Source organism: Taudactylus pleione, unplaced genomic scaffold, assembly GCF_031769625.1.
Source record: "Taudactylus pleione unplaced genomic scaffold, aTauple2 ptg000350l, whole genome shotgun sequence".
Lineage (NCBI taxonomy): Eukaryota > Metazoa > Chordata > Amphibia > Anura > Myobatrachidae > Taudactylus > Taudactylus pleione.
Window position 1 is genome coordinate 354,648 of NW_028284751.1, and position 25,560 is coordinate 380,207.

Sequence of the window (25,560 nt, forward strand, 5' to 3'; positions counted from 1 at the left end):
AGTATTACAGTAACAATTTGTTTCTAAAGCAAACCCTTATGTATCATGGACAGGAGATGAATTGACCTTTGCTGTGGCTTACAGTGACGCTATGGGTAATTACACCACTGGCATATGTCCTTATAATATCATCGCAGTCCACAAGATTCATGGACGTGTTGGGGGGGGGGTCTAGTTTATCAGCTGGATCGTACAATTTGTAGTGACACCATTGTCTTGTTGGTGATCCCATCTATTTATAGTCCTTGTCCCCCACAGACTACCAGAGGGACTACTGCCTGACTTGTATGGGGTGGAGAAGCCACACCAAGGACCAAGCAGCCCAGATGGCTAGTGGTTAGGCTACAAAAGTGTGGGGTAGTTGCCCACATGTGCACAAAAATAATGTCCCTAGTGAGGCTCATCGATGGTTTTCTAATTATGGTTATGAGTTACACAAAGATATATATATATATATATATATATATATATACACCCCAAGAGTCATAGTTTTTACAGGATAGTCCCCCAGTGGCTTTTGGACTGGGATTTGGTGCCATACAGAGAGATTGACTCCAGGGATGTGTCCACCGCAATCTGCCTATATACTATATTGCTGGCGCCCAAATATTTTAAGGTGTGTGGGACTCAATGGGTATGCCAGCTCTTTTTTATCTATATCTTTATCATTGTGTCCACCCCCCGGCCTGGGATATTAGGTATTAATGGGTATGCGATATAACACATGCAATATAACCAGAACACGGACACGGCAAGGTGGTTAGTGATCTACAAGTAGAGATGTACACAGACACTGATCGTTCTACGTCCAATAAAGCAGGTTCACTTGTTTAATCCGCACTATATATAAAGACAAAGGTGTCATTACCTGGACGTTCCTATTGAGACTCACAGCGGGAAACAAGAATCCCTCCATACAATCAAACGCCACGGGACCCTGCTGCTCCTCATTGATGGAAAAGGTCAACGTTCTCCTAGTGAAGTCTAGGAGGACCCCAACAGTGGCTCCTTTTGTGATGCCTCCTTCAGTCCTGCAATAAAAAGGCACAAAAAATACCCAACTGTATAACAAACACTTTGCAAAGCAAAACGTTACTGGCTGCGGAGAGGTGGCTTCTCGCCCTTTCATGGACCTTGCTGGTTTCTTACGTTCCCTACACACTGGGGCAGAACCTGACCAAATATTTAATTCCAATAGGAACTAATGACATTGCTCAGGCACAAGGTGACCATTACCAGAATAATCATTTGCAGCGTCACAAAATGTTGGTTCAACCCACATTATGGCGATCTCCACCGAGAGTAGACAATGCCTAGACTTCTGTCGGAAACAATTTTCTATTGCAATACATTCAGCATTTTATCCTTTGGCTTTTCCTCCATGGGTACCAACCAACCCACTCCAGGGCCAGTAATGGGGGCCTATAATTATTATTTATTACTTAAAAAGTGTTGACATGGGGCCTGATTCAGCAAGGATCGCAGTTGCAAAGACGCACGCAATCGTTTTTGTTTAACTATACATTTATACCATCGACAGCAGGAGACGCTTCCTCACATACAACCTCCCTCCCCGCTGAGTTATTACTTGAGAAGAGGAACTAATGTTGGTACCTGTTTGTGTGGGAGTTGTTGTGCATGAACCAGCTACGATTGTTGTCCACATACATAGCCCACGCCTTGTCATCTTTACCCAGCATGACGTCCTTCATCACCTCAACGCGGGCCACTCCGAAGGCAGGGTCTGGGTGATTGTCGTATCGGTCGATGGTAAGCTCCCAATAGTGGACCCCTTTGGAGAACCCAGCTTTCCCCAACACCACCCTGTCGTCGTAGCTGTTACACGTGATGGTCAGGTTGTCGTTGGAGAAGATGATGTCCGAGTGCGCTGAGCCAGGGTCAAAAGCGAACCAGGCCACTATCGCCACAAAGAAATAAAAACAGAGACATGGTTGAGATTCATGCAAGTCACTGAGTAGACCGCCGCACTTTCTGATGCCTCAGAGTATAGATAGAGAGCAAAAAGCTGGATCATGCAGGGTGTAAAGAAACAGCCGCAACTGGATAAACAGCGAACAATCAATTCAAAATGATTGGTGATAAATGCGATGACCGGTTTTGTGTGCACGGTGGACTTGATTCAGTATGGATCGCAATTGCGATCACAGCTGCGTAATCGCACGCAATGCATCTGCATATATATGCTAAAGCCTGCCACCGCTCAGCCAGCATAGAGACGCCCACAGCTGCTTTCTCACATCCGTAACACCTCGCAGTCCTGCGTATACATCGGTACCATCGAAGCACATCGGTCCGTCACGCGCAATTACAGCAGGTCTGACCCACCGCAGAAACTGCAAACCTCGGCGCACGCAGTGAATACTCAAGCTTCGTATGCCGTCGCAGTGGCTAATTTACGCAAAGCCGTTCAAATGGACAGGCGCGCCTGCGTTTCTTTCTGAACACTCCCCCCGTCACCACCCCCCAAATGCTCATGGCCTGTCACTCACTCTGCCATGGATTCCTATCTGTGTGCTAAATCGCTGTGCGTTTGCACCACACCCACAGTACTGAACAATCGGCCGATCGGCGTACGTAGTCGCAACTGCATACACTGCAGAATCAGGCCCAGTGTCCGGTGGAGAACTAATGAAATGTGCGCATAAACACTTTAGCAGTAGATTGTGGCAATGGTCACTGCGCAGTGGGTGGAGCCGCCGTACCGAGGGAATTGATGGAATGTAGACTGATTATATATAACAGCAACCATGTAGCCAGAATGACTCAAATGAACTACGGCCCTCATTCAGAGGCGCTCGCAAGAAGCGAGCGCTCGTTCTGAATGAGGGCGGCCGCTTCTATTTTTAAGTGCGGCCTCCTGGTCGCTAGCTAAGCTGTGGGTTACCACCCACAGCTTAGCGACCGACCAGGGTGATGGTCGCGATGGTCAAGGTTGGGTCTCGGCAACCGCAAGCCCCAAGGAGCTTCCTGCTCTGATCGAGCAAGAAGCTCCCCACTGACATCACTGCTAATGTCAGTGCGGCCGCCCACAAAACGGTAGGCCTCTGTTTTTGAAACCACCCCCCCGCCCCGCCTACAAAACGGGCCGAGCTGTCGATCAACATCGACAGCCGACCCTTTTGTAGTGAGCTCTGGAGCGAGAGAGTTTCTCTCTCGCTCCGAGGCTTGCGCATGCGCAGTGCAGCCGCTGCGCGTGCGCAGGGCCTAACCATCGACCCGGTTGCGAGCGCTCAGCGCTTGCGACCGGGTCTGAATGAGACCCTACGTCCTTAATGAGTAAAAAATGAAGAATAGATTCATATCCCAAACAATACTTCCCGTACCTCGCAGTATGTCTGATTCAGAAGTGGACACACAGACGGTCGCGACACATCCATGACGCATGCGCAGTAAGGGCGATCATCACTGCACCGCGTAAATATCTGCATTGCGCCCACCTTTGAATCGGGCCCAGTGCGTCATATCGCATCAGCCATATTGCACCACTTACAGAAATACTACAAGTCTGTCAGGCGCTCGTACGCGCCGAGGTCCAAGCACAGCGTGTAAAGCTGCACGCACCGCAACACGCTATAGAAGTTTAGGAGAGTTTAGGTCAGTGACCTGTAATGGAAATTTACAACTCTTGTTTTTCAAAAATGTACCCCCCTCATGTCCATTTAGTTGGGGTCTCTCCTTCAGCACATCCCCCCTCTGCTCTGCGGGGTGTAACGGCCTGATTCAGACATTGACCCAGCGCTGATGTTACCGCAATTGAGCGTTTTTTTTCGCTATCGCGCACATGCTTGAATCATCTGAGAAATCCTTACCTCGTACGTGCGAACCCAAGTGTCCAATGGCGATCGCAATTGCGTACGGGAGGGGCTTGCGTTCCCTGGGCGTATGAGGGTGGAGACTGGGAGGTGACCTAAAGTGATCGCAAAAAGGGGCCGTTTCATGGGCCTGATATTGGAGTGTCACAGGCGTGTCTGGGAACCACAAATGTCCATGGTGTGACTGATGCTGCCTCCATGTTGGTGTGTTTACAATCTCCGTCGCTAATGCAAGGACCGCGCATCCTAAAAGTGGGCGTCTCATTGCTCATACCACCATCACACACGGAGCACAAAGGGAAGGCACCCGTATGCACCCCACAAGGACAATTACTAATAATCACTCCTTTCTCCAGTAATATTCAGAACCACAATTATCACTAACAACATGTTAACATATTATTCCATGCAAATGCAAAAATAACGAAAAAACAGTGCAAATACAGTCAGGTGCATAAATATTGGGACATTGACAGAATTTTCATATTTTGGCCTCTATTCACCACCACAATGGCTTTGAAATGAAACAAACAAGATGTGCTTTAACTGCAGACTTTCAGATTTAATTTGAGGGTAATTACATCCAAATCAGGTGAACAGTGTAGGAATTACAACGGTTTCTATATGTGCCTCCCACTTTTTAAGGGGCCAAAAGTAATGGGACAAACTAAACAATCCTAAATCTAACTTTCACTTTTTAATACTTTGTTGCAAATCCTTTGTAGGTAATTACAGCCTGAAGTCTGGAACGCATAGACATCACCAGACGCTGGGTTTCATCCCTGGTGATGCTCTGTCAGGCCTCTACTGCAAATGTCTTCAGTTCCTGCTTGTTCTTGGGGCATTTTCCCTTCAGTTTTGTCTTCATCAAGTGAAATGCATGCTCAATCGGATTCAGGTCAGGGGATTGACTTGGCCATTGCATAATATTCCACTTTTTAGACTTAAAAACCTCTTTGGTTGCTTTTGCAGTATGCTTCGAGTCATTGTCCATCTGCACTGTGAAGCGCCGACCAATGATTTCTGAAGCATTTGACTGAATATGAGCATATAATATTGCCCAAAACACTTCAGAATTCATTCTGCTGCTTTTGTCAGCAGTCACATCATCAATAAATACAAGGGAACAAGTTCCATTGGCAGCCATACATGCCCATGCCATGACACTACCACCACCATGCTTCACTGATGAGGTGGTATGTTTTGGATCATGAGCACTTCCTTTCCTTCTCCATACTCTTCTCTTCCCATCACTCTGGTACAAGTTGATCTTTGTCTCATCTGTCCATAGGATGTTGTTCCAGAACTGTAATGGCTTTTTTAGATGTTGTTTGGCAAACTCTAATCTGGTCTTCCTGTTTTTGTGGCTCACCAATGGTTTACATCTTGTGGTGAACCCTCTATATTCACTCTTGTGAAGTCTTCTCTTGATTGTTGACTTTGACACATATACACCTACCTCCTGGAGAGTGTTCTTGATTTGGCCAACTGTTGTGAAGGGGTTTTTCTTCACCAGGGAAATAATTCTTCTGTCATCCACCACAGTTGTTTTCCGTGGTCTTCCGGGTCTTTTGGTGTTGCTGAGCTCTCCGGTGCGTTCTTTCTTTTTAAGAATGTTCCAAACAGTTGACTTGGCCACACCTAATGTTTTTGCTATCTCTCTGATGGGTTTGTTTTGATTTTTCAGCCTAATGATGGCTTGCTTCACTGATAGTGACAGCTCTTTGGATTTCATATTGAGAGTCGACAGCAACTGATTCCAAATGCAAATGTCACACCTAGAATCAACTCCAGACCTTTTACCTGCTTAATTGATAATGAAATAACGAGGAAATAGCCCACACCTATCCATGAAATAGCTTTTGAGTTGATAGTCCCATTACTTTTGGCCCCTTAAAAAGTTGGAGGCACATATAGAAACCGTTGTAATTCCTACACCGTTCACCCGATTTGGATGTAATTACCCTCAAATTAAATCTGAAAGTCTGCAGGTAAATCACATCTTGTTTGTTTCATTTCACAGCCATTGTGGTGGTGAATAGAGGCCAAAATATGAAAATTCTGTTAATGTCCCAATATTTATGCACCTGACTGTAATTATTGCAGCGGTCTATGATCAGTGCCGCAGCGTGATAGTGGAAACCGCATACTATAGAGTGTGCCATTTACACCGCATGCAGGCCTCGGGCCTCCCCTCATTCACATGCACAGGCCTCCGCTCAGTCCATACCTGCCACCAGCTTTTTAATGTCAACTGTTAGGATATCCGATGAGAAGCATGCAGGGTAGAAAGAGAGAGTGTTAGCGTAATAACAGCGGTCATGGAAAGCCGGGTCTGTCACATCTGTCCTCGGAAATGCTGGCATGTAAGCTCCGCGTGTAAGATACACCGGTAGATATGGACACATTTCCCCCATCCCACCAGCACTGCTAATGCTTTGCCTTGGCACAACCCTGAACTGGCACACAAGGTTTTATGCCAGTCCCTACCTGATTAATAACAAACAGCCTCCTAATGTAGTGATTGCATAAATTCCCTGGGGAGCATTTACTGGCACAAGACTGATGGCATAATATTACAGGTTGGGTGCCCATGATCAAAGTCATTAGAGACAGGCGAGTAAAGATGGACCGCAGAGAAAATCATAGCTGGAAGGGCAACGTGCCTGACATAGCCGATTCTCCCGGCTAAAACCTAATCTGATGGCGGCTGTGGCTGCAGGGGCTGAATACTATCAGGAGGAACGGGACTCCGCACCGCCACCTGCACAAACAAGACTTACGTACATGAAGGCTTCATATACTTACTGAAGAGTGTGGGGAGAGAGGTAACCAGATGGAAAACATGTGGTCCATTCTCACTTGTCCAGGAGAAGTGAGGTTACCAGATTGCCCATGTGATATTAATCACACGGAATCCACGTCTTATAATGTAGCATTGGAGTCAGTTCATATGCATGTTGCATGGATCTAAGCCGACTGCAATGTGCAGCATGTGTTCTGATATAGGAGAGGTAGAAAATGTCAAACTGCAAGTGGTGATGCTGCTATTTGTTCATTCTCTGCTTCGTGTATATATATATATAGTAGTGTTCCCGTTAGGCTGTATTAGCAGGACGCCGCACCCTGCCAAAGGGCAGAATGCGCCCTGCCCATTCGGATGTGCCCCGCTGACACAACCAAACAACCTGCTGGGTGCCGTCCCCACCCATGGCCTGCAGTGTCTGTCCTGGGAATCGGTATGAAATACCGCCGGCCGCATTCCCGTCAGCAGCAGCCCGACATCAGCAGAGTTCCGAGCAGCGGAAGCCCGACAGCGCTGGAAATCCCGATCGTGGATAGGTGAGTATCTACTAACCTAACCCCCCTAACCCTAACCCTCCTTAGGGGTGCCTAACCCTAATTTCCTCCCCAAGTGCCTAACCCTAATCCCCCCTCTAAGTGCCTAACCCTAACCACCCCCTTCCCCGCTGCCTAAACCTAAGTCCCCCGGGGCGATGCCTAACCCTAAGTCCCCCCAGGGGGTGCCTAACCCTCCCCCTAGCCTAACCCTAACCAGCCCGGGGGGGTGCCTAACCCTAAGTCCCCCCCGAGAGCCCTAAACCTAACCCTCCCCCCCGCGGCTGTCCGCTCGCGGCGCCCGGCATCACTACGATCGGGATGCCGATAGAGTGTATACAGGGGGAGAGTTTAGAAAATGTGAGAGTTTAGCAGTAAACTCTGACATGTTTTAAACTCGGCCAATGTAATAAAGAGTGCGAGAACAGGCAAACTCGCAGGTTTTTAGACTTAAAAAACTATCACACGTTTTAAACTCGGCCAATGTAATAGAGTCACAATTTAAACTCTCATCCGGATGATTTCCCATTTTGAAGATAAAACTCGACCAATGTGATAGGTTACTGCTAAACTGATACAGTTTCTAAACTCTCACCCTATTACATTTGGCCCTCAGTGTCTATTTTATTAGGAGCACCGGAACTGCTGCTGCTTGTTATACAATAGTCAGCCAATGATGAGGCAGCAATGCAAAGCATAAAAGCATGCAGACATGGTCAAGAGGTTCAGTTGTCAGGACCAAGAACCAGAATGGGGTAGAGAAATGTGATCTAAGTGACTTTGACTGTGGAATGATTGTTGGTGCCAGAAAAGGTGGTTTAAGTATATCAGAAATGGCTGATCTCCTGGGATTATCTCATACAGCAGTCTGGACAGGCCCTTCTAAATGTATGGGCATACAGGGCAGCTGCCAAGGGCCCCACAATTCCAGGGGCCTTCGAAGATGTGCTGGAAGTGCCTGTGCAACCGCTGATCCCTTCCCCTGTGCTGTACAAGGCAGCAGCAAAGAGATCCCCTTGTAGTATGGGCACAAATTTCAATGCAGGTAAATTGGTGTATGCCTGGCACCTGCAGGTAATTTTATACTGAGAGATACCCCCGCTCCTCCAATCACATGCTCCAGAACAGCTGACATAGAGCCAAGACCCGACCCCCAGTATTTGAGGGGAAAGGGGGAACACTATACCTATAAAGTGCTGGGGAATACATAGCTTACATAATCCCCATCAGACCTTCCATAAGGTAACGTGCTGCTCAGGGGAGCACGAAAAGCTCCCCTAATCCAAATACCTGTAATAAGGGGACCAAAACACAGGAATTGCAGGATTTTTCAACCTCAACAATGTTAGAATCTGCCAATTAATTCTCCACAACTGTAAAACCTTTTATTTTGAATGGGTTAGTCTGGTTTTCCTATTTTGATGATACTTTCATTAATTGAGATTTTTTTTCCTGCCAAATTTCATTAACAGGAGAAACCTAATCCACTAAATCTTCACTCTATGTTACCTTTTTTCAAGGTACATTTCAGAATGAACATGAAGGGCAAAATTTACTAAGCGTCGGGTTTTAAACGCCCGTTTTGTGGCGGTTTCTAAATGACAGCCCCATTCTATTCTATTCTAAAATTTGTTTTGACGGCGGTTTTTCAGCGGTTTTGGCCTTAAACCGCTGCCAAACCGCCGGGGTTTAGAACACGCCGCTTAGTAAATTTTGCCCGAAGGCTCATCCGTGTAATGCATTCATTCATTTTATGTAACGGAAAACCACAGAGGTGGTCGTCAGATTCTCAAATTCAATCCAAACTTTCCATTTGCATCTGAACCTGCAAATACTGTGTCTGAGACCAATTACCAAAGTTTAATAATCCCCAAGGTTCAGCCCTCGGTTCTTTAATCTGGCAGGCCCTGTCTAGCTGCTAGACAGTCTATTAACACCTGTCATTCTAGCTATTATTGGGAATCACACTGCTCTATAACACATTTCTGGATTTCCGCTATAAAATATAGAATAATATCTGATTAATCAATGTCTGCTCTGTTCAACATAATTGCTGATTTTAGGATACAATGGTGATATATAAATCCCATTTTCCAACAAAAAATTGTAACAGAAGTTCTTGTCTGTTATGAAAAATATAATTATAGATTTTACAGCTAAAAAATATATTATATTCTTTAAATGTAAACACACAAACACTTTATAAAGCCACACTTGTTGTAACAACTATTCTGTCCCAACCAGCAAAACTGGAGGTGTAAATGAGTGACTACTGTAATGTGTGTGTGTGTGTGTATGTATATATATATATATATATATATATATATATATATATATATATATACAGTATATATTTATTTATATATTTGTATTACTAACGCAAAAGTGACAATTTTCATGTTGTACCCACCTACAGTGTATGACAGAGGCCAGAATAGTTTTTACAAAAAAATATATATATTTTTGAGGTACAGAATCTGTATGGCTGATATATATGTGTAGATGCCAAAACATTTTCTTATAGTGCTGTACGCTGAAAATTGCTGATTATTAAATAATGATATCTGTTCGTAAATTGTACTTACCTAATTTTGATATTTTCCTTACAAATGACGGTACGAAAAGACACGGACAGGGCTTCGTCACGCCATTTGTGTCATCAATCGGACAGGGCGAGGCGTGTGATGATGGAACTGTCATCACATCCCCGCCCAGTCAGAAGTGGGCGGATATTGATTAAGATTCATCCCCGCACTTTGCAGACAGGTGAGCGGCCTTCAGGGACATTCCTGGATCACAGGTAATTACAGTATAAATGTGACGGGCCTCTGTGATCACTGGTTATCAGTGAGCGGATAGGTGGCGTTCTCATGAATGGCTGAACCAATAGTCCTGGGAATGCTGCCTAGGAACCAGTGACATCACTGAGGTGCAAACCTCAACGGCACGACCCTCCGTGGGCAAACCGTTGCACCTGGCCTGTAACATGGAACCCGGCGATGCTCACATTGTAGATCAGTACATAATGAAATGATTACATGTGCTTCTGGCAATTAATATGCTGCAGCGTTCTGACATAACGGTTCACTGAGAAATGTGGATTGCTGCCGGGAGAGATGAGCGGTGAGGGGGGGAGCCATTACCTGGAGACACACAAGTTTCCTGTTCTGAGTTTTGGAGGAATTCGAGTGGAGAGGGCATTGTGTTGATTTGCAAACGGGCCGCAAGGCATGCTGACATTCGAGGATAAGAACCTAGCATAAGCAAAGACATGCATGTAAATGTAGGTGTGCGTCACTATACAGACAGATCATAAATTGCTGATAAAGGGATCCTGTCAGCTACACACCGTGCAGGCAGCCATTTGCAGACATATCCAATAATTAAGAACATGCAGCTTTATCAAACCACTAGGAGCAAATTACATCACTACAAAACGGTTTTCACGCTTCTTGAGTGATGTCATAAACCCGTATTTACCTCAAAACTGCCCCACTTTTTTTTTTAGGACAGTGCCAATGTGAGGGGACATCTCAGCCATCCCGTGGTTGGCACATCTGTCCCATCTCGCAGGAAGTTGTGAGGTATGTGGCAGGTGACTCTGGTTCTCACAGCAATTGAAGGGTTATTTCAGGGAATGGGCAGTGTATATGGGCATGACACAGATACACAGCCTCTTGGAGGAAGAGGGACAATGACCTGATATGTGAAATGTCGGGAAGGCAACGTCAGGCTGCATTCTCACAAATATTACTTCAGGACACAAAATGGCTGCCTCTACTTGTGTAGATAACTGGTTCGCTTCAACTCACAGTAGGGAATGCAAAATGCATTGTTACATCACCTGACTTACTGTAAATCAACTGAACGTCACTAAAATCTTTCATCAGGACCAAAGAGATAAAATGACAATCGGGAACATCACAAATAAATACAAGACCAGCAATGGGCCATTATCAATCTCCCCTTTAAGCTGTCAAACACTGCAACACAAATACTGCACCATAATAACATAGCCATCGACAGCACAAATATATGACTGTAACCATAAAAACGTAACCAGCAACGGGTCTAGACCACCTCCAACATACAGATACGTATTACCAATAGCGTTTTTATTTACCGTCACAGCTACAGAGTGTGTCACCGCCTGCTATTGATTCACACTGACGATAGTTAAAATTCTAAGATATGTATAAACCTCTCAATATAATCAGTTTGGATGTCATTACTTATAACAGGTGAGCTCTGATGTCATCATTGCCTCAAGATTTCCATGACCTGTATAAAAGGTCGGGCGTTTCGGAGGGGGGGGGGGGGGGGGTAAACCAGTTTTCACTAGACTGCAACCTGTCCTCCCAGTGACGGGATAGGCTGCACTCACGCGAATACTGGACCAGCACACAAATGACCTCAGTGATGGAACTGGTTCAAAATGGCCACCTCTGCTGTGTGATAGGCGCACTGTATCCTGTTTCTGGAATAAGGGGTCGTGGCCCATGTTTCATAGCACGTGACTACAGTTATAAAATAGTTTCTGGTCCTACGACCCCTTTTTATCTTCGTCTCTGACGGATCTCAGGATTATTGATGAGTAGTAATCTAGGCACACAATATACTATATCTATATTGGGTGGGAAAGGCTATGACCGGGCTAGATTTGGACCGAAGCACTTGCAATGCTAGAACACAAAGCTTTGGCACACAAGACACAGATAACAAACTGCAAAACCCAAGACTACCAACAATAACACATTTTTTAGCACTCTTGAAAACCCGATAAGTAATTAAGCAGAATCTTTTTCAATAGGACAATTAAAACTTTACGTGTCCGCTGTCCGGATGCTGTAGAACATATTTCACAACTATTTAAGCATCATCCAATAACTTTATTAGTTACAGAAAAGACGTAAAATGTTGAGCACCTAAAAAATGTACAGCAGACTGAGAGCAATAGCCTCAGTGGTGACCCAGGACACAATTACTGATTAATATGACTCCGTCCCACTTGTTTACCATCTATTTTGTAGGAGAGCAATACATGTTTTCTGCATACAAGGAAAATCTGCATTTCAGTGGTTTCAATTCAAGAAATCTAATTGATCTTATCTAATGTATTGTTACGTTATCTAATTTATCTTTACCTTAAATGTGCCAAGCAGATAAAAATGCAAACTCAACAAGTTTATGTTACATCTCTCTGTAGTGTAACAGTATTATCTCCTCAGTAAAGCTAGGTACACACTTGTACCATCATAATTGAGCTGCGATTCTTCTTACAATTACACTTGGTATTGAAAGCCCAGATAACAGTGTAGATTCATGGGTACACACTATTGCAATCTACCACGTGATCTACGATCCTCACCTCTTGAAACCATCTGCTGAAAAGATGGTGACTGCAAGAGCAGCGGCAGAAGTATTGGACAGGACGGTCGGTAGTGCATACACACTTCCAGGTTTCTCCGACATTGTACCAGCGCACCTCATAAATATTAGGACTCCCATAAAACCAGGGCTTAATACAGAGATGTACAAAACCCGATAATTTACGTTCATAGTTTGTTCAACTGCGCATGTGCAGATCGGGTCCTGTGTCATCGGACGCAGTGCGGCTGCTGTCAGGTAAATGACAATCTGCAGCCATTTGGGGGGTGACGACGGGGAGCGGATTACAAAATGAGGGCGTGTCAATCCCGTTTTGTAGGTGTGCCGAGGCCAGGGCATGTGCCTTCCGACACAGCTTCACTGCCTCATCCTGAGTAACCTGAGGATGAGAAAATATTCTAATACTGCCGGAGGCGTCATAGGACATAAGACGTCCCCTGACAGCACCGCAGCCTGAGAGCCCCCAAAATATATCCATTATGTACAGTACAGTACTTGGCAAAAGTTTTAGGCAGGTGTGGAGACAATGCTACACAGTAAGAATGCTTTAAAAAATAGAAGTGATAATAGTTTATTTTTATCAATTAACAAAATGTAAAGTGAATGAACAGAAGAGAAATCTAAATCAAATCAATAGTTGGCGTGACCACACTTTGCTTTCAAGACAGCATCAATTCTTCTAGGTACACTTGCACAAAGTTTTTGAAGGAACTCGGCAAGGAGGTTGTTCCAAACATCTTGGAGAACTAGCCAAAGATCTTCTGTGGATGTAGGGTTGCTCATATCCTTCTGTCTCTTCATGTAATCCCAGACAGACTCGATGATGTTGAGATCAGGGCTCTGTGGGGGCCATATCATCACTTCCAGGACTTATTGTTCTTCTTCAGCTGAAGATAGTTCTTAATGACATTGGCTCTATGTTTGGGGTCGTTGCCCTGCTATAGAATAAATTTGGAGCCAATCAGACGCCTCCCTGATGGTATTGCATGATGGATAAGTACCTGCCTGTATTTCTCAGCATTGAGGACACCATTAATCCTGACAAAATCCCCAACTCCATTTGCTGAAACGCAGCCCCAAACTTGCAAGGAACCTCCACCATGCTTCACTGCTGCCTGCAGACACTCATTATTGTACCGCTCTCCAATGTGCAAGTGTACCTAGAAAAATGTAAGAATTGATGCTGTTTTGAAGGCAAAGGGTGGTACACCAAATATTGATTTGATTTAGATTTTTCTATTCATTCACTTTGCCATTTGTTAATTGATAAAAATAAACTATTAACACTTCTATTTTTGAAAGCATTCTTATACCGCTTTTACACCTAAATTCCGGGTCTGAGATGGAGGTTGGAACAGGGTTCCAAACTGGATTAGACCCCGAATTTAGCCAGCACCGACGCAGGATATTCCCAAGTCGGCGCCGTTCACACTGGAGCCAGTTCTGCAGAGAACCCAGCTCTTCCAGCGTGGAAGTGGACGCTTGGACGGTAGGCATGAGGCACGCTTCAGGTCATCGTGACCCGGATCACCCCGTTTACACCGCAGGGTTTCACGGGTTATTTCTGTGTTAAACCCTTCACTCGACCCAGGAATCCAACCCTGTTCCCTTTTACACCAAGGAGCTACCGGGTTAACCCTGCAATAACCCTGGTTTTAGCTCTGGTGTAAAAGGGGTATTACTTTGCAGCAGTTTTTCCACACCGGCCTAAAACTTTTGCACAGTACTGTAAGTCACTGATAGATATACAGTTAAGGTGGGTACACACTGCAAAGATATATCTGTAGATGATGGTCGTTCATATACACTGAACGATCATCATCTTCCAGGCAGCCGCAGCTCCCGCTGCGACCCCCTCCCCACGGCTGTATGTGTACAGGCGATCGACTGATCGCCTGTACACACTTGCCGATGGACAGATATATCTGTCCATCGGCTGTGCAGAAGAGCCGACGCGATATGTCTGTGAACGAAGTCATTCACAGACATATCGCTGGTACACACTGGCCGACGGGCACCAGATATATTGGCAGATCAATTGGTCGGCCAATATATCTGTCAGTGTGTACCCAGCATTAGACACAGCCTTATGGAGTTACTGATATATATCCATTGTGTTAGTCGGTGCCTTATAGAGTCCCAGATACATATAAATGTGCCTTATAGAGTCACTGACATACTGTACACATTGTGTTAGCTATTCTCTTAATTAGGCACTGATATGTATCCATTAGTGTTAGTCACTGCCTTATAGAGTACTTGATATTTATCCATTGCTTTAGACACTGCCTTATAGTCTCCAATGTGTATAATATATATATATATATATATTGTCACGACCAGGGTCTCTTGGCAGCATGGTAGTCGACAGGTAATACCTGTGAGGACGCTATGGCGAGGGGCTTCTGGCGGTGGTGCCTGGCGAAGAGCGTTGGCTGTGCGTGGTTCTGTGGGGGCATACTGTCACTCTGGTCTGGTTAGGCCTGGTGGTGCTTCCGTTCAGTTCTGGCATGGGCGCCACCATCTTGCCTCCGGACATGTGACCTAGTTGCCCTATCCTGGTGTGTCACATGCTCCTATCTGACCAGTCACAGCTGAGCACTGGGGATTTAAGGGAGTTCAGAGCTCCCTTGCATTGCCAGTGCAACGTGTTTCTCTGCGAGAGCTGAGAGAGAGTGTTCCTGTGCTTAAACCTGTCTATTGGATTCATTGCCTAAGCCTGCTTTTCCTAACCTGCTCCAAACCCTGCTGGATTCCCCTACCTCCTCCAAATACCTTCCTACCTGCCTGAGTACCTGATCCTGCTGTTTCCATGCACCTTGCTTCATTTCACTCCCAGCTGGACTTCACTACCTCTGTCTGCATCAGCTACAGCTCACCAAACCTGCATTCACTTACAGCTCATCAAGTATGCATTCTGTTTTAGCTTACCATACCTATACTGGACTGTTCTGCCTGTCACTACCTGGACATTTGTTCATTAACCCTCACAACAGTTATCAAGTGCACTTTAGTGCTATACATGGACTTTTGTTTGCCATTCCCATGTCTTCTCAGTCCCTTATTAAAAACCCCACTTTTTCATTTAAGTCTGCTCCTGTGTCTGCTTCTATCACCACCCCGCGTCCACAACAAATTCAGAACCTCACAGTTTGCACTGGCCCCTTGGATCCGGCCACGGAACAGGAGTCTGGAGCGGATTTTTTCCGAAGTATTGCTGGCCGTTTGGAAAACCTGGAAGCTATGCAGCGCCAAGTGGCTCAGTTCCTGCAAGAAATAACTAAACAACAGGATTTAATTCAGAGCATAGCAACTCGCTTGGAGAGTGTGGAGACTATACAGTGACAGATGGCACAGTTTGTGCAAGACAATTGCACGCCGTCTGGATACTGCACAAGCTACTTCAACGGCTCCTAGTGTGCTTGCAGTCACTCCTGTCCCCACTCCTGTGATTTCTTCATCTGTATCTACTCCTCGTTTGCATCTTCCCACACCTGATAAGTTTGATGGTACTCCAAAACTGTGTCGTGGATTTCTCAATCAGTGCGATGTGCACTTTACTTTGCAACCCTCTAATTTTCCTGCTCCTAGAACCAAAGTGGCTTTCATTGTGTCCTTGTTATCCGGCTCCACCCTAGAATGGGTTTCTCCGCTCTGGGAGCGTTCAGATCAGCTTCTGGACAATTACCCAGAGTTTCTAGCAACATTCAGGAGGATTTTCGACGAGCCTGGAAGAACTTCCTCTACTTCCTCCAGTATTATGAAGTTAAAACAAGGGACCCGTCCTGTCAGCCAGTACGTCATTCAGTTTCAGACTTTGGCATCTGAACTCAAGTGGAACGAAGAAGCCTTGACATTGGCCTTTTGGCAAGGTCTATCAGATCGTTTAAAGGATGATCTAGTGACTCGCGAATTACCCTCTAGTCTTAGTGATCTCATTTCCCTTTGTAATAAAGTTGATATACGCTTTAGAGAGCGCCAAGATGAAAAACACAGAGCTAAGCGTTTCCCTTCCCCTACCCGTCCCACTCCCTCCCTTTCCGAGGAAGAACCCATGCAGGTAAATCTGACCCGTCTTTCTAATGAAGAACGACAGAGACGCTTTAAAGAGAACCTTTGTCTATACTGTGGATACTCGGGTCACCTGGTGGCTTCCTGTACCCATAAGCCGGGGAGCGTCCCGATTCTAGCTAGTTCTGGGTGCACTCAGCTAGGAGCAATTCTTCCGTCCTCTAAACGTATTGACTCTGGGCCTGATTCAGAGCCGGACGCTTTGACCAGAGCGCTCACTCTGAATCAGTGCCCTCCTACCTACAAATGGAGTGGCCTCCTGGCCGCTCGCATAGCTGTGGGTGACCACCCACAGCATATGCGAGCTGGCAAAAAGATGGTTGCAATGGTCAAGACCATCGCGACCATCGGGCCTGCGACGAGACCCTGCGGTAGGCTCTTGGTGACCGCAAGCCCTGGAGTGATTTTGGCTCTATCAGAGCCAAAATCACTCCCACTGACATCACTAGTGATGTTAGTGGGGCCGGACTCAGACGGTAGGTGTTCCCATGGGAATGCCTCTGTCTGGCAGCCACGCCCCCGGCACGCCCACCAAAGGGGGCGTGCTGTCACTCACCATCAACAGCACGCCCCCTTTGGTGCGAGACCCGTCGTTATTCGGGTCTCGCGCATGCGCACGACGGAGCTCCCTCCGTCGTGCGCATGCGCAATTCGGCACCAGCGACCCGCTTGCGAGCGTCCTGCGCTCGCGAGCGGGTCTGAATGACCCCCTCTGTGTTGTCCATAGCCTTAGACATTAATTCTAGCCCTGTTTTTGTGTCTGCCCTTTTGGACTCCGGGGCAGCAGGGAATTTCATGTAGTCTCGGTTGGCAGATAAATTACAAATTCCCTGCAGCACCTTGGATCATTCTGTCTCCTGGACCTCTATTGATGGTAAATCTCTTTGTAATGGAACTGTGTCTAAGAGAACTCAACCTGTTTTAGTTCGTGTTGGAGCCCTCCATGTTGAACATATCAGTTTTTTCATTATACCCAAGACTTCCCATGAAGTTATACTCGGATACTCGGTTGTGTAAGCACAACCCCAGAATTGATTGGAACACTATGCAGGTTCAGTCATGGAGTGTGGAATGTCAAGTGTCTTGCCTTCTGAAGACCGACGCCTTGTCACGGTCATTATCCCCTGATAGTGGCCTAGAAACACTACGGAATACACCCATGCTTGGGGCAAAAGTTTTGACAGCTATACAACTACAACCGCCTGTTGGGAAGTCCTTTGTTGCCCCAGGAGGGGTGACTCCAAAGCCTCAACCCCAGAGGATGTCTCTAAGGTCTCAACATCAAAGGAGGTCTCCAGAGCCTCAGCCCCTTAAGGGATTTCTGAGTGTCCAGCCCCAGAATGGGGTTTTCAGCCCCATACCTCGTGAGGATGTTTCAAGTTTTGTTCCCAAGGAGGGGATTTCAAATCTAGCACCCCAGGAAGGGGCCTCAAGTCTCGTACCCCAGGAGGGGTTTTCAGTTTCCAGTTCCTGTTTCTGTTGAGCCAAAGCTGAGGATAACCACGTTTCCAGTCCTGTCAGCAAAGTCCACTTGGCTCATCCTGAAAAGCCTAGAAGGTGTCCTGAGGCCACCCATAAAGGGGGCGACCAGGGTCTCTTGGCAGCATGGTAGTCGACGGGTAATACCTGTGAGGACGCTATGGCGAGGGGCGTCTGGCGGTGGTAGAGCATTGGCTGTGCGTGGTTCTGTGGGGACATACTGTCACTCTGGTCTGGTTAGGCCTGGTGGTGCTTCCGTTCCGTTCTGGCATGGGCATTCCGTTCCATCCTGGTGTGTCACATGCTCCTCTCTGACCAGTCATGGCTGAGCACTGGGGATTTAAGGGAGTTCAGAGCTCCCTTGCATTGCCAGTGCAACGTGTTTCTCTACGAGAGCTGAAAGAGAGTGTTCCTGTGCTTAAACCTGTCTATTGGATTCATTGCCTAAGCCTGCTTTTCCTAACCTGCTCCAAACCCTGCTGGATTCCCCTACCTCCTCCATATACCTTTCTACCTGCCTGAGTACCTGAACCTGCTGTTTCCCTGCACCTTGTTTCATTTCACTCCCAGCTGGACTTCACTACCTCTGTCTGCATCAGCTACAGCTCACCAAACCTGCATTCACTTACAGCTCATCATACCTATACTGGACTGTTCTGCCTGTGACTATCTGGACATTTGTTCATTAACTCTCACAACAGTTATCAAGTGTACTTTAGTGCTATACCTGCAATTTTGTTTGCCACTCCCATGCCACTCAGTCCCTTATTAAAAACCCCACTTTTTCATATATTGTGTTATATAGTCCCCAATATCTATCCACTGTGTTAGTCACTGCCAAATAAGAGTCCCCTGATATATATCCATTGACAGTCCCCGCCTTGTAGATTCCCCTAATATTACATTGTGTTAGTCACTGCATTATAGAGTCCCCTTATAATTACACTGTGTTAGTCACTGCATTATAGAGTCCCCTGATAATTACATTGTGTTAGTCACCGCATTATAGAGTCCCCTGATAATTACATTGTGTTAGTCACCGCATTATAGAGTCCCCTGATAATTACATTGTGTTAGTCACAGCATTATAGAGTCCCCTGATATTACAATGTATTAGTCACCGCATTATAGAGTCCCCTGATAATTACATTGTGTTAGTCACTGCATTATAGAGTCCCCTGCTACTATCTGCACAAGATTTTGCTTCCTATTTCAAGGACAAGATTGATAAGATCCGAAATGAAATGGTATGGTCTTCCTCAGCTAATGACCTGCTCAATTACCTACCTGAACCCTCTGGCACATTCTCTTCATTTGACCCCACAAATGAAGATGAAGTATCTACACTCTTCTCATCCTCCTACTCTATTACCTCTCCTCTAGATCCTATACCCTCACAAATCAGTAAAGCTCTGTCTCCAGTTCTCATCCCAACCCTAACTAAAATCTCTCTCTACTGGCATCTTTCCATCACTGTTCAAACATGCAATGATTACTCCCATTCTGAAAAAACAAAATTCTGACCCGAACACTCTCTCAAATTACCGTCCTATCTCCCAGCTCCCATGCCCCTCCAAGCTACTTGAGAGACTTGTCTACACCCGCCTCACACACTTTCTTAACTCACACTCAACTTATTGGACCCACTTCAGTCTGGCTTTCGTTCCCAACACTCCACAGAGACAGCACGGACTAAGGTAGTAAATGATCTGGTCACTGCCAAAGCTAAAGGTCATTACTCACTCCTAATTCTCCTAGATCTCTCTGCTGCTGACACTGTTGACCACTCTCTTCTCATACAAACACTACAATCCCTAGGTCTTAAAGACAAAGATCTTTCTTGGTTCTCTTCCTACCTATCTGATTGCTCTTTTACTGCGTTTTTCTGATTCTGCCTCCTCTTCGCTACCTCTATCAGTTGGAGTACCACAAGGCTCTGTCTTAGGTCCTCTGCTATTCTCAATCTATACCACCTCTCTTGGCAAACTAATCCGCTCTTTTGGATTTCAGTACCATCTGTATGCGGATGATACTCAAATCTACCTATCCTCTCCAGATTTATCTCCATCTGTATTGGTCCGTATCACTGAATGTCATTCTGCCATTTCATCTTGGATTTCATCACGCCACTTGAAACTTAATATTTCTAAAACAGAATTAATTATATTTCCACCGGCCAATAACAGTTACCAACCTGATCTCTAAATCTCTGTTGATAACTCGACAATCCACCCTGCCCCACAAGCTCGCTGACTAGGTGTCATACTTGACTCTGAACTGTCCTTTGTTTCCCACATTCAATCTTTCTCAAAATCATGTTACATACATCTAAAAAAACATATCCAAAATTCGACCATACCTCACACAATCACTGCTAAAACTCTAATCCATGCACTCATTCTTTCCCGCATTGACTATTGCAATAGTCTCCTTACTGGCCTTCCCAAAAACAGGCTATCACCATTACAATCCATTATGAATGCAGCTGCGAGGCTTATTTTCCTTGCCAAACGTTCATCGTCTGCTGCCCCGCTCTTTCAGTCCCTCCATTGGCTGCCGGTTTTCTACCGTATTCAATATAAAATACTTTTACTTACACATAAGCCTATTAACCAAACCACACCAACATACATCTCTTCACTCATCTCAAAATATCTCCCAACCCGACCTCTCCGCTCAGCACAAGATCTGCATCTCTCATCCCCACGCATTACTTGCTCCCACTCACTATTACAAGACTTTCTTTGGGCTGCACCCACTCTATGGAATGCCTTACTACGCACAATAAGACTTTTTTCTAGTCTCCAATCCTTCAAGCGTTCCCTGAAAACTCACCTCTTCAGGCAAGCTTATCAGATTCCAGAACCGCCCACATAACCTTCATAGCTTCCATCTCTAATAACATCCCCTTTCACAGTTCACACATAACCTCACACATTGTCTTTCTTTCACATCCTCCTGATATTTGGCCAACATTCCTGTGTGACTGGATCATACACCCCACCAAGTAACTCTCCATTCTGGCTGGACCAAAATTGCAATATATAGCACCTATCCTTGTGTATCAATGCCTATTTCCCTATAGATTGTAAGCGTACGAGCAGGGCCTTCCTACCTATATATCTGTGTGTTACTACCCAGTTTTGTTCTATTTATGTTTCCAATTGTAAAGCGCAACAGAATATGCTGCGCTATATAAGAAACTGTAAATAAATAAGTCACCGCATTATAGAGTCCCCTGATATTAAATTGTGTTAGTCACTGCATTATAGAGTCCCCTGATAATTACATTGTGTTATTCACTGCATTATAGAGTCCCCTGATAATTACACTGTGTTAGTCACTGCATTATAGAGTCCCCTGATAATTACATTGTGTTAGTCACCGCATTATAGAGTCCCCTGATAATTACACTGTGTTAGTCACTGCATTATAGAGACCCCTGACATTACACTGTGTTAGTCACTGCATTATAGAGACCCCTGATATTACATTGTGTTAGTCACCACATTATAGAGTTCCCTGATGATTACATTGTGTTAGTCACCGCATTATAGAGTCCCCTGATAATTACATTGTGTTAGTCACCGCATTATAGAGTCCCCTGGTAATTACATTGTGTCAGTCACTGCATAATAGAGACCCCCTGATAATTACATTGTCTTAGTCACTGCATTATAGAGTCCCCTGATAATTACATTGTGTTAGTCACTGCATTATAGAGTCCCCTAAAATTTACACAGTTAGTCACAGCCTTAAAGACTCCGTGATATATGTCCATTGTGTTAGTCACTGCATATAGAGGCTTTAATATACATCCATTGGGTAAGTAACTGTATTATAGAGTCCCCTGATATTTACATAGTATTAGTCACTGCATATAGAGGCTTTAATATACATCCATTGGGTAAGTAACTGTATTATAGAGTCCCCTGATAGTATTAGTCACTGCCGTATAGAGTCTCCTGTTGTCATACGCTTAGCTCGTTACCTTCAGAGGTCTGTAGAATCAGGGTCTTGCTGTACTGGCTGACCCCAGCTTTATTGAAGGCCTTGACCCGGGCGTTGTATGTACTGTTGAAGTGAAGGCCATCCACGGTGCACATTGTCTCCTTCCCAACAAATACTTCCTAGAACAGAAACCAGAAGCATAAAACAGAAACTATACTATAAACTCAGAATTTAGCCATTGACCAGAGGACACTTAGGTATGAGAAGCTGGAGGAGTCTACTACCCCGGGGATCAGCCATCGCCTGACCTGGCCTGTTGTTGATTTCTCTACCACATAAACTTTCGGTGGGACCTAGAGGGTCATTCAGACCCACTCACGAGCGGCAGTACGCTCGCAAGTGGGTCGATGTTCCCCACTGTGCATGCGCACGACGGAGGGAGCTCCGTCGTGCGCATGAGCGAGACCCGGCGAGCGACGGGCTTCCCATCGCTCCGGGTCTCGCACCAAAGGGGGCGTGCTGTCGATGTTGATTGACAGCACGCCCCCTTTGGTGGGCATGCCTGCCAGACGGAGGCGTTCCCATGGGAACGCCTACCGTCTGAAGCCGGCCCCACTGACATCACTAGTGATGTCATCCACTAGTGATGTCAGTGGGAGTGATTTTGGCTCTGATAGACCCAAAATCACTCCAGGGCTTGTGGCTGGGAAACCCTACCGCAGGGTCTCCGTCAAGACCATCGCGACCATCTTTTTGGACGCTCGTATATGCTGTGGGTGGTGACCCACAGCTATACGAGCGTCCAGGAGGACGCTCCATTTTCATGGAGGAGGGCACTGATTCAGAGCGAGCGCTCTGGTCAGAGCGTCCGGCTCTGAATCAGGCCCCTAAATCAGAGGACCCCAGGGAAGTAGAACTTTATGTGTAATAATAAAATCCTCAACACCATACAATAAATACATTTTAGGACATTTATCAGACACACTTCATAAAAACCTATTTAAATCTTGCAGAGTTCGTCCCCTGTTAGATACTAATATTGTCACCACCTTCTTGTTAAGCAGTGAAGGTCACAGGGGCATAGCTATAAATGTCTGTCTCTATAGCAAAAATGTGATTGGGCTGTTAACGTACAAAAACATTAAGGTCATACTCCGCACAGTGTGCATGCTCCATCGCCAAACCGCGCACAATAGGGCAGAGTGCTAATCTCATCGGTAACGATTCAGGCACATTAGTCTGATTCATATATCAATTTAATCTTTTTCTCCATATCATATAACTACATATCAGCCCTTATGTATCAAAACTTTGTGTGTTTCTGCTACGGACGATCCCCAGAACTGGAACTTGCAGAGCAAACGCAGTTCGAATGAATGCCCTGCCGGGGCTGCTGGGTGTTTTGACTGTGGCTGTGGCCTGTAGAGGTTCTGACAAAGGTCCTTCAGTCTCTACAGTGCCGAGTTTCACAGTTTATCTGAGCGGGAAGTTGTCAGACGGGTTTATATTTATTCAATGTTGTTTTTTCAAAGCCGCCGATCATCGTTGGCTTTGACCGATGGATTTAAAATGGCAACAGCAATCAATGCTAAACCAGTCGCAAGCGAATCGGTTTTTAGCACCGATTCCTGTCGTTGCTGTAAAACTAATTGGTCAAAGTCGCCGATGATCGACATTTAGTAAATCTACCAACTGGCGTAAAACCGTTATTCAAAGCTGCATAAGAAGGCGGGCTCGGAGCACCTAATCTTCCATTTTACATTATGGCAAGTCATTTGGCGCAATGCGTCCCTCTTTAATTCTCCTCATACCTCCTGATTTTGGGTCTCTATTCAATCGTCCCACACTAATATAATATCTGCTGCCAGAAACAGGAGCCCTGACTTCAACAAAGTCCCTACCGTAGCGTTCTCTCTGATTGTCTGTTATAGAAACTTCCCAAAATATATTTTGCATTCACAGTCCCGTTTCTTACCTAACTGCGACAACCCCGTGTTACCTCCCAACGCTGTGGTTTTGTTACCAATGTGCCAACTAGCTTGGATAAAAACTCTCCAGAGAACATTCCACAACACAAATTGAAAGCTACCGTAGCGCTAGTAATAACAGCGGTGGGTGCGGCAACACTAGCAACACTGGGGGCGATTCAGACCCGGACGCTAAGCTGCGCTCTCTCTCGCTGCCAAAAGGGTCCGGGTATGCAAATTCCGCGATCGCACTGTAAGGACGCACTCTATGTCTTAGAGAGCGACGGCAGAGTGAGCGTACGCCACTATAAAGACGCCCACTTTTCTTACTTAGCACACGTCATTTCCAGGAAGTGCATGATTATGATTAATCAGAGCCTTCCAGAGCCATCATAGCTGCACGCAGCGCTTGAGGTAGACTCTACCCCACCGCAAGCACTGCGATCACTGCAGCCTGAAATACAACCAAGTGACGTGTACAATGACGCCTCCATGCTAATTATGTACACCCCTAAAACTCCGGTTTGACGCCCAGACACGCCTGCGTTTGCAGCACCACTCCCCCGTTCTCAAGCACCTTCCTCTTTTACCACTCACTCAAAGTAGCGCTCAGACTTTGTGTTAAGAGCGCACGATTCCCGATTGCAATGACTGGTTCACGCACTGCATACGCAGATGGGCGACAATCGGCCATAGCGTGCGTCCGCGGCTTAGCGTCCGGGTCTGAATCGACCCCACTGATCTGTAATGTCTGACCCGTTTATGTGAGTTTACTAGTAAAGACATGTAATAAACATCAGTGGGAAAAACATGAAAGTAATACGAACAGCAGTGTATTAAGTCTTCCTGATTAGTTTATACATTATTATAAAGTTATCAGCCGCACTTAGGGCCTGATTCAGAGCCGCTCGTTCGCTCCGAGCGATGTTCGCACATCTGCGCATGCGTATGGGTCGTAATGCGCATGCGCCAACCAGTCATTGCGGTCGGAAATCGAGCGCTTGCAAAATAGCGAGTGCCTGCTAATTTGAGTGACAGGATGAGGCGTTTGTGGGTGGTAAGAGGGGAAGGTGCTTGAAAACGGGGAGTGGTGATCCGAACGCAGGCGTGCCAAAAGGTCAAAAGGGTGTGCATAATTAACAAAGCAGCGTCATCGACCACGTCACTTGGTTGTCTCTTAGCCTGAACTGTTCGCATGATTGCGGTAGGATAAACCTACCACAAGCACTGCGAGCAGTTCAGACGCCTTTCGATGTACTCGATTAATCAAATAAATAGCGGAGATGACGTAGGATGCGAGCGGCCAGGGGGCGTCTTTAAAAAATAGCGAGAGCATATTTCGTTCGCTCGCTCAGACATAGAGGTGTCGACATACCGCAAAGAGCAAGCGCTCAATTAAAATAGCTGGCCCCTTTTTCTGAACGAGCGAGCGCAAATAGTGTCCGGCTCTGAATCAGGCCCTTATTGCCATAAGTCACTTTGGAAGATTGGGATAATTGCCAATCTGTAGTTTGTGAACCCTGATCTCCCCT

General features: G+C 45.9%; 1 protein-coding gene across 13 annotated transcripts in view; it reads right to left on the bottom strand.

Moving 5' to 3' along the window:
- Nucleotides 1-25,560, bottom strand: part of TRIM9 (tripartite motif containing 9) — a 122,223-nt gene that overhangs the window by 6,325 nt on the left and 90,338 nt on the right. For 6 of the 13 annotated variants that reach the window (XM_088444154.1, XM_088444153.1, XM_088444150.1 and 3 more), the window contains 5 exons: nt 22,102-22,240; nt 10,316-10,426; nt 6,064-6,087; nt 1,615-1,918; nt 869-1,031 (listed from right to left, as the gene is read on the bottom strand). In XM_088444154.1, coding sequence (XP_088300280.1) covers nt 869-1,031; nt 1,615-1,918; nt 6,064-6,087; nt 10,316-10,426; nt 22,102-22,240 — 741 coding nt within the window. The remainder of the gene's footprint in view (nt 1-868; nt 1,032-1,614; nt 1,919-6,063; nt 6,088-10,315; nt 10,427-22,101; nt 22,241-25,560) is intronic. The other 7 variants (XM_088444160.1, XM_088444158.1, XM_088444156.1 and 4 more) reach the window with 3 other exon arrangements.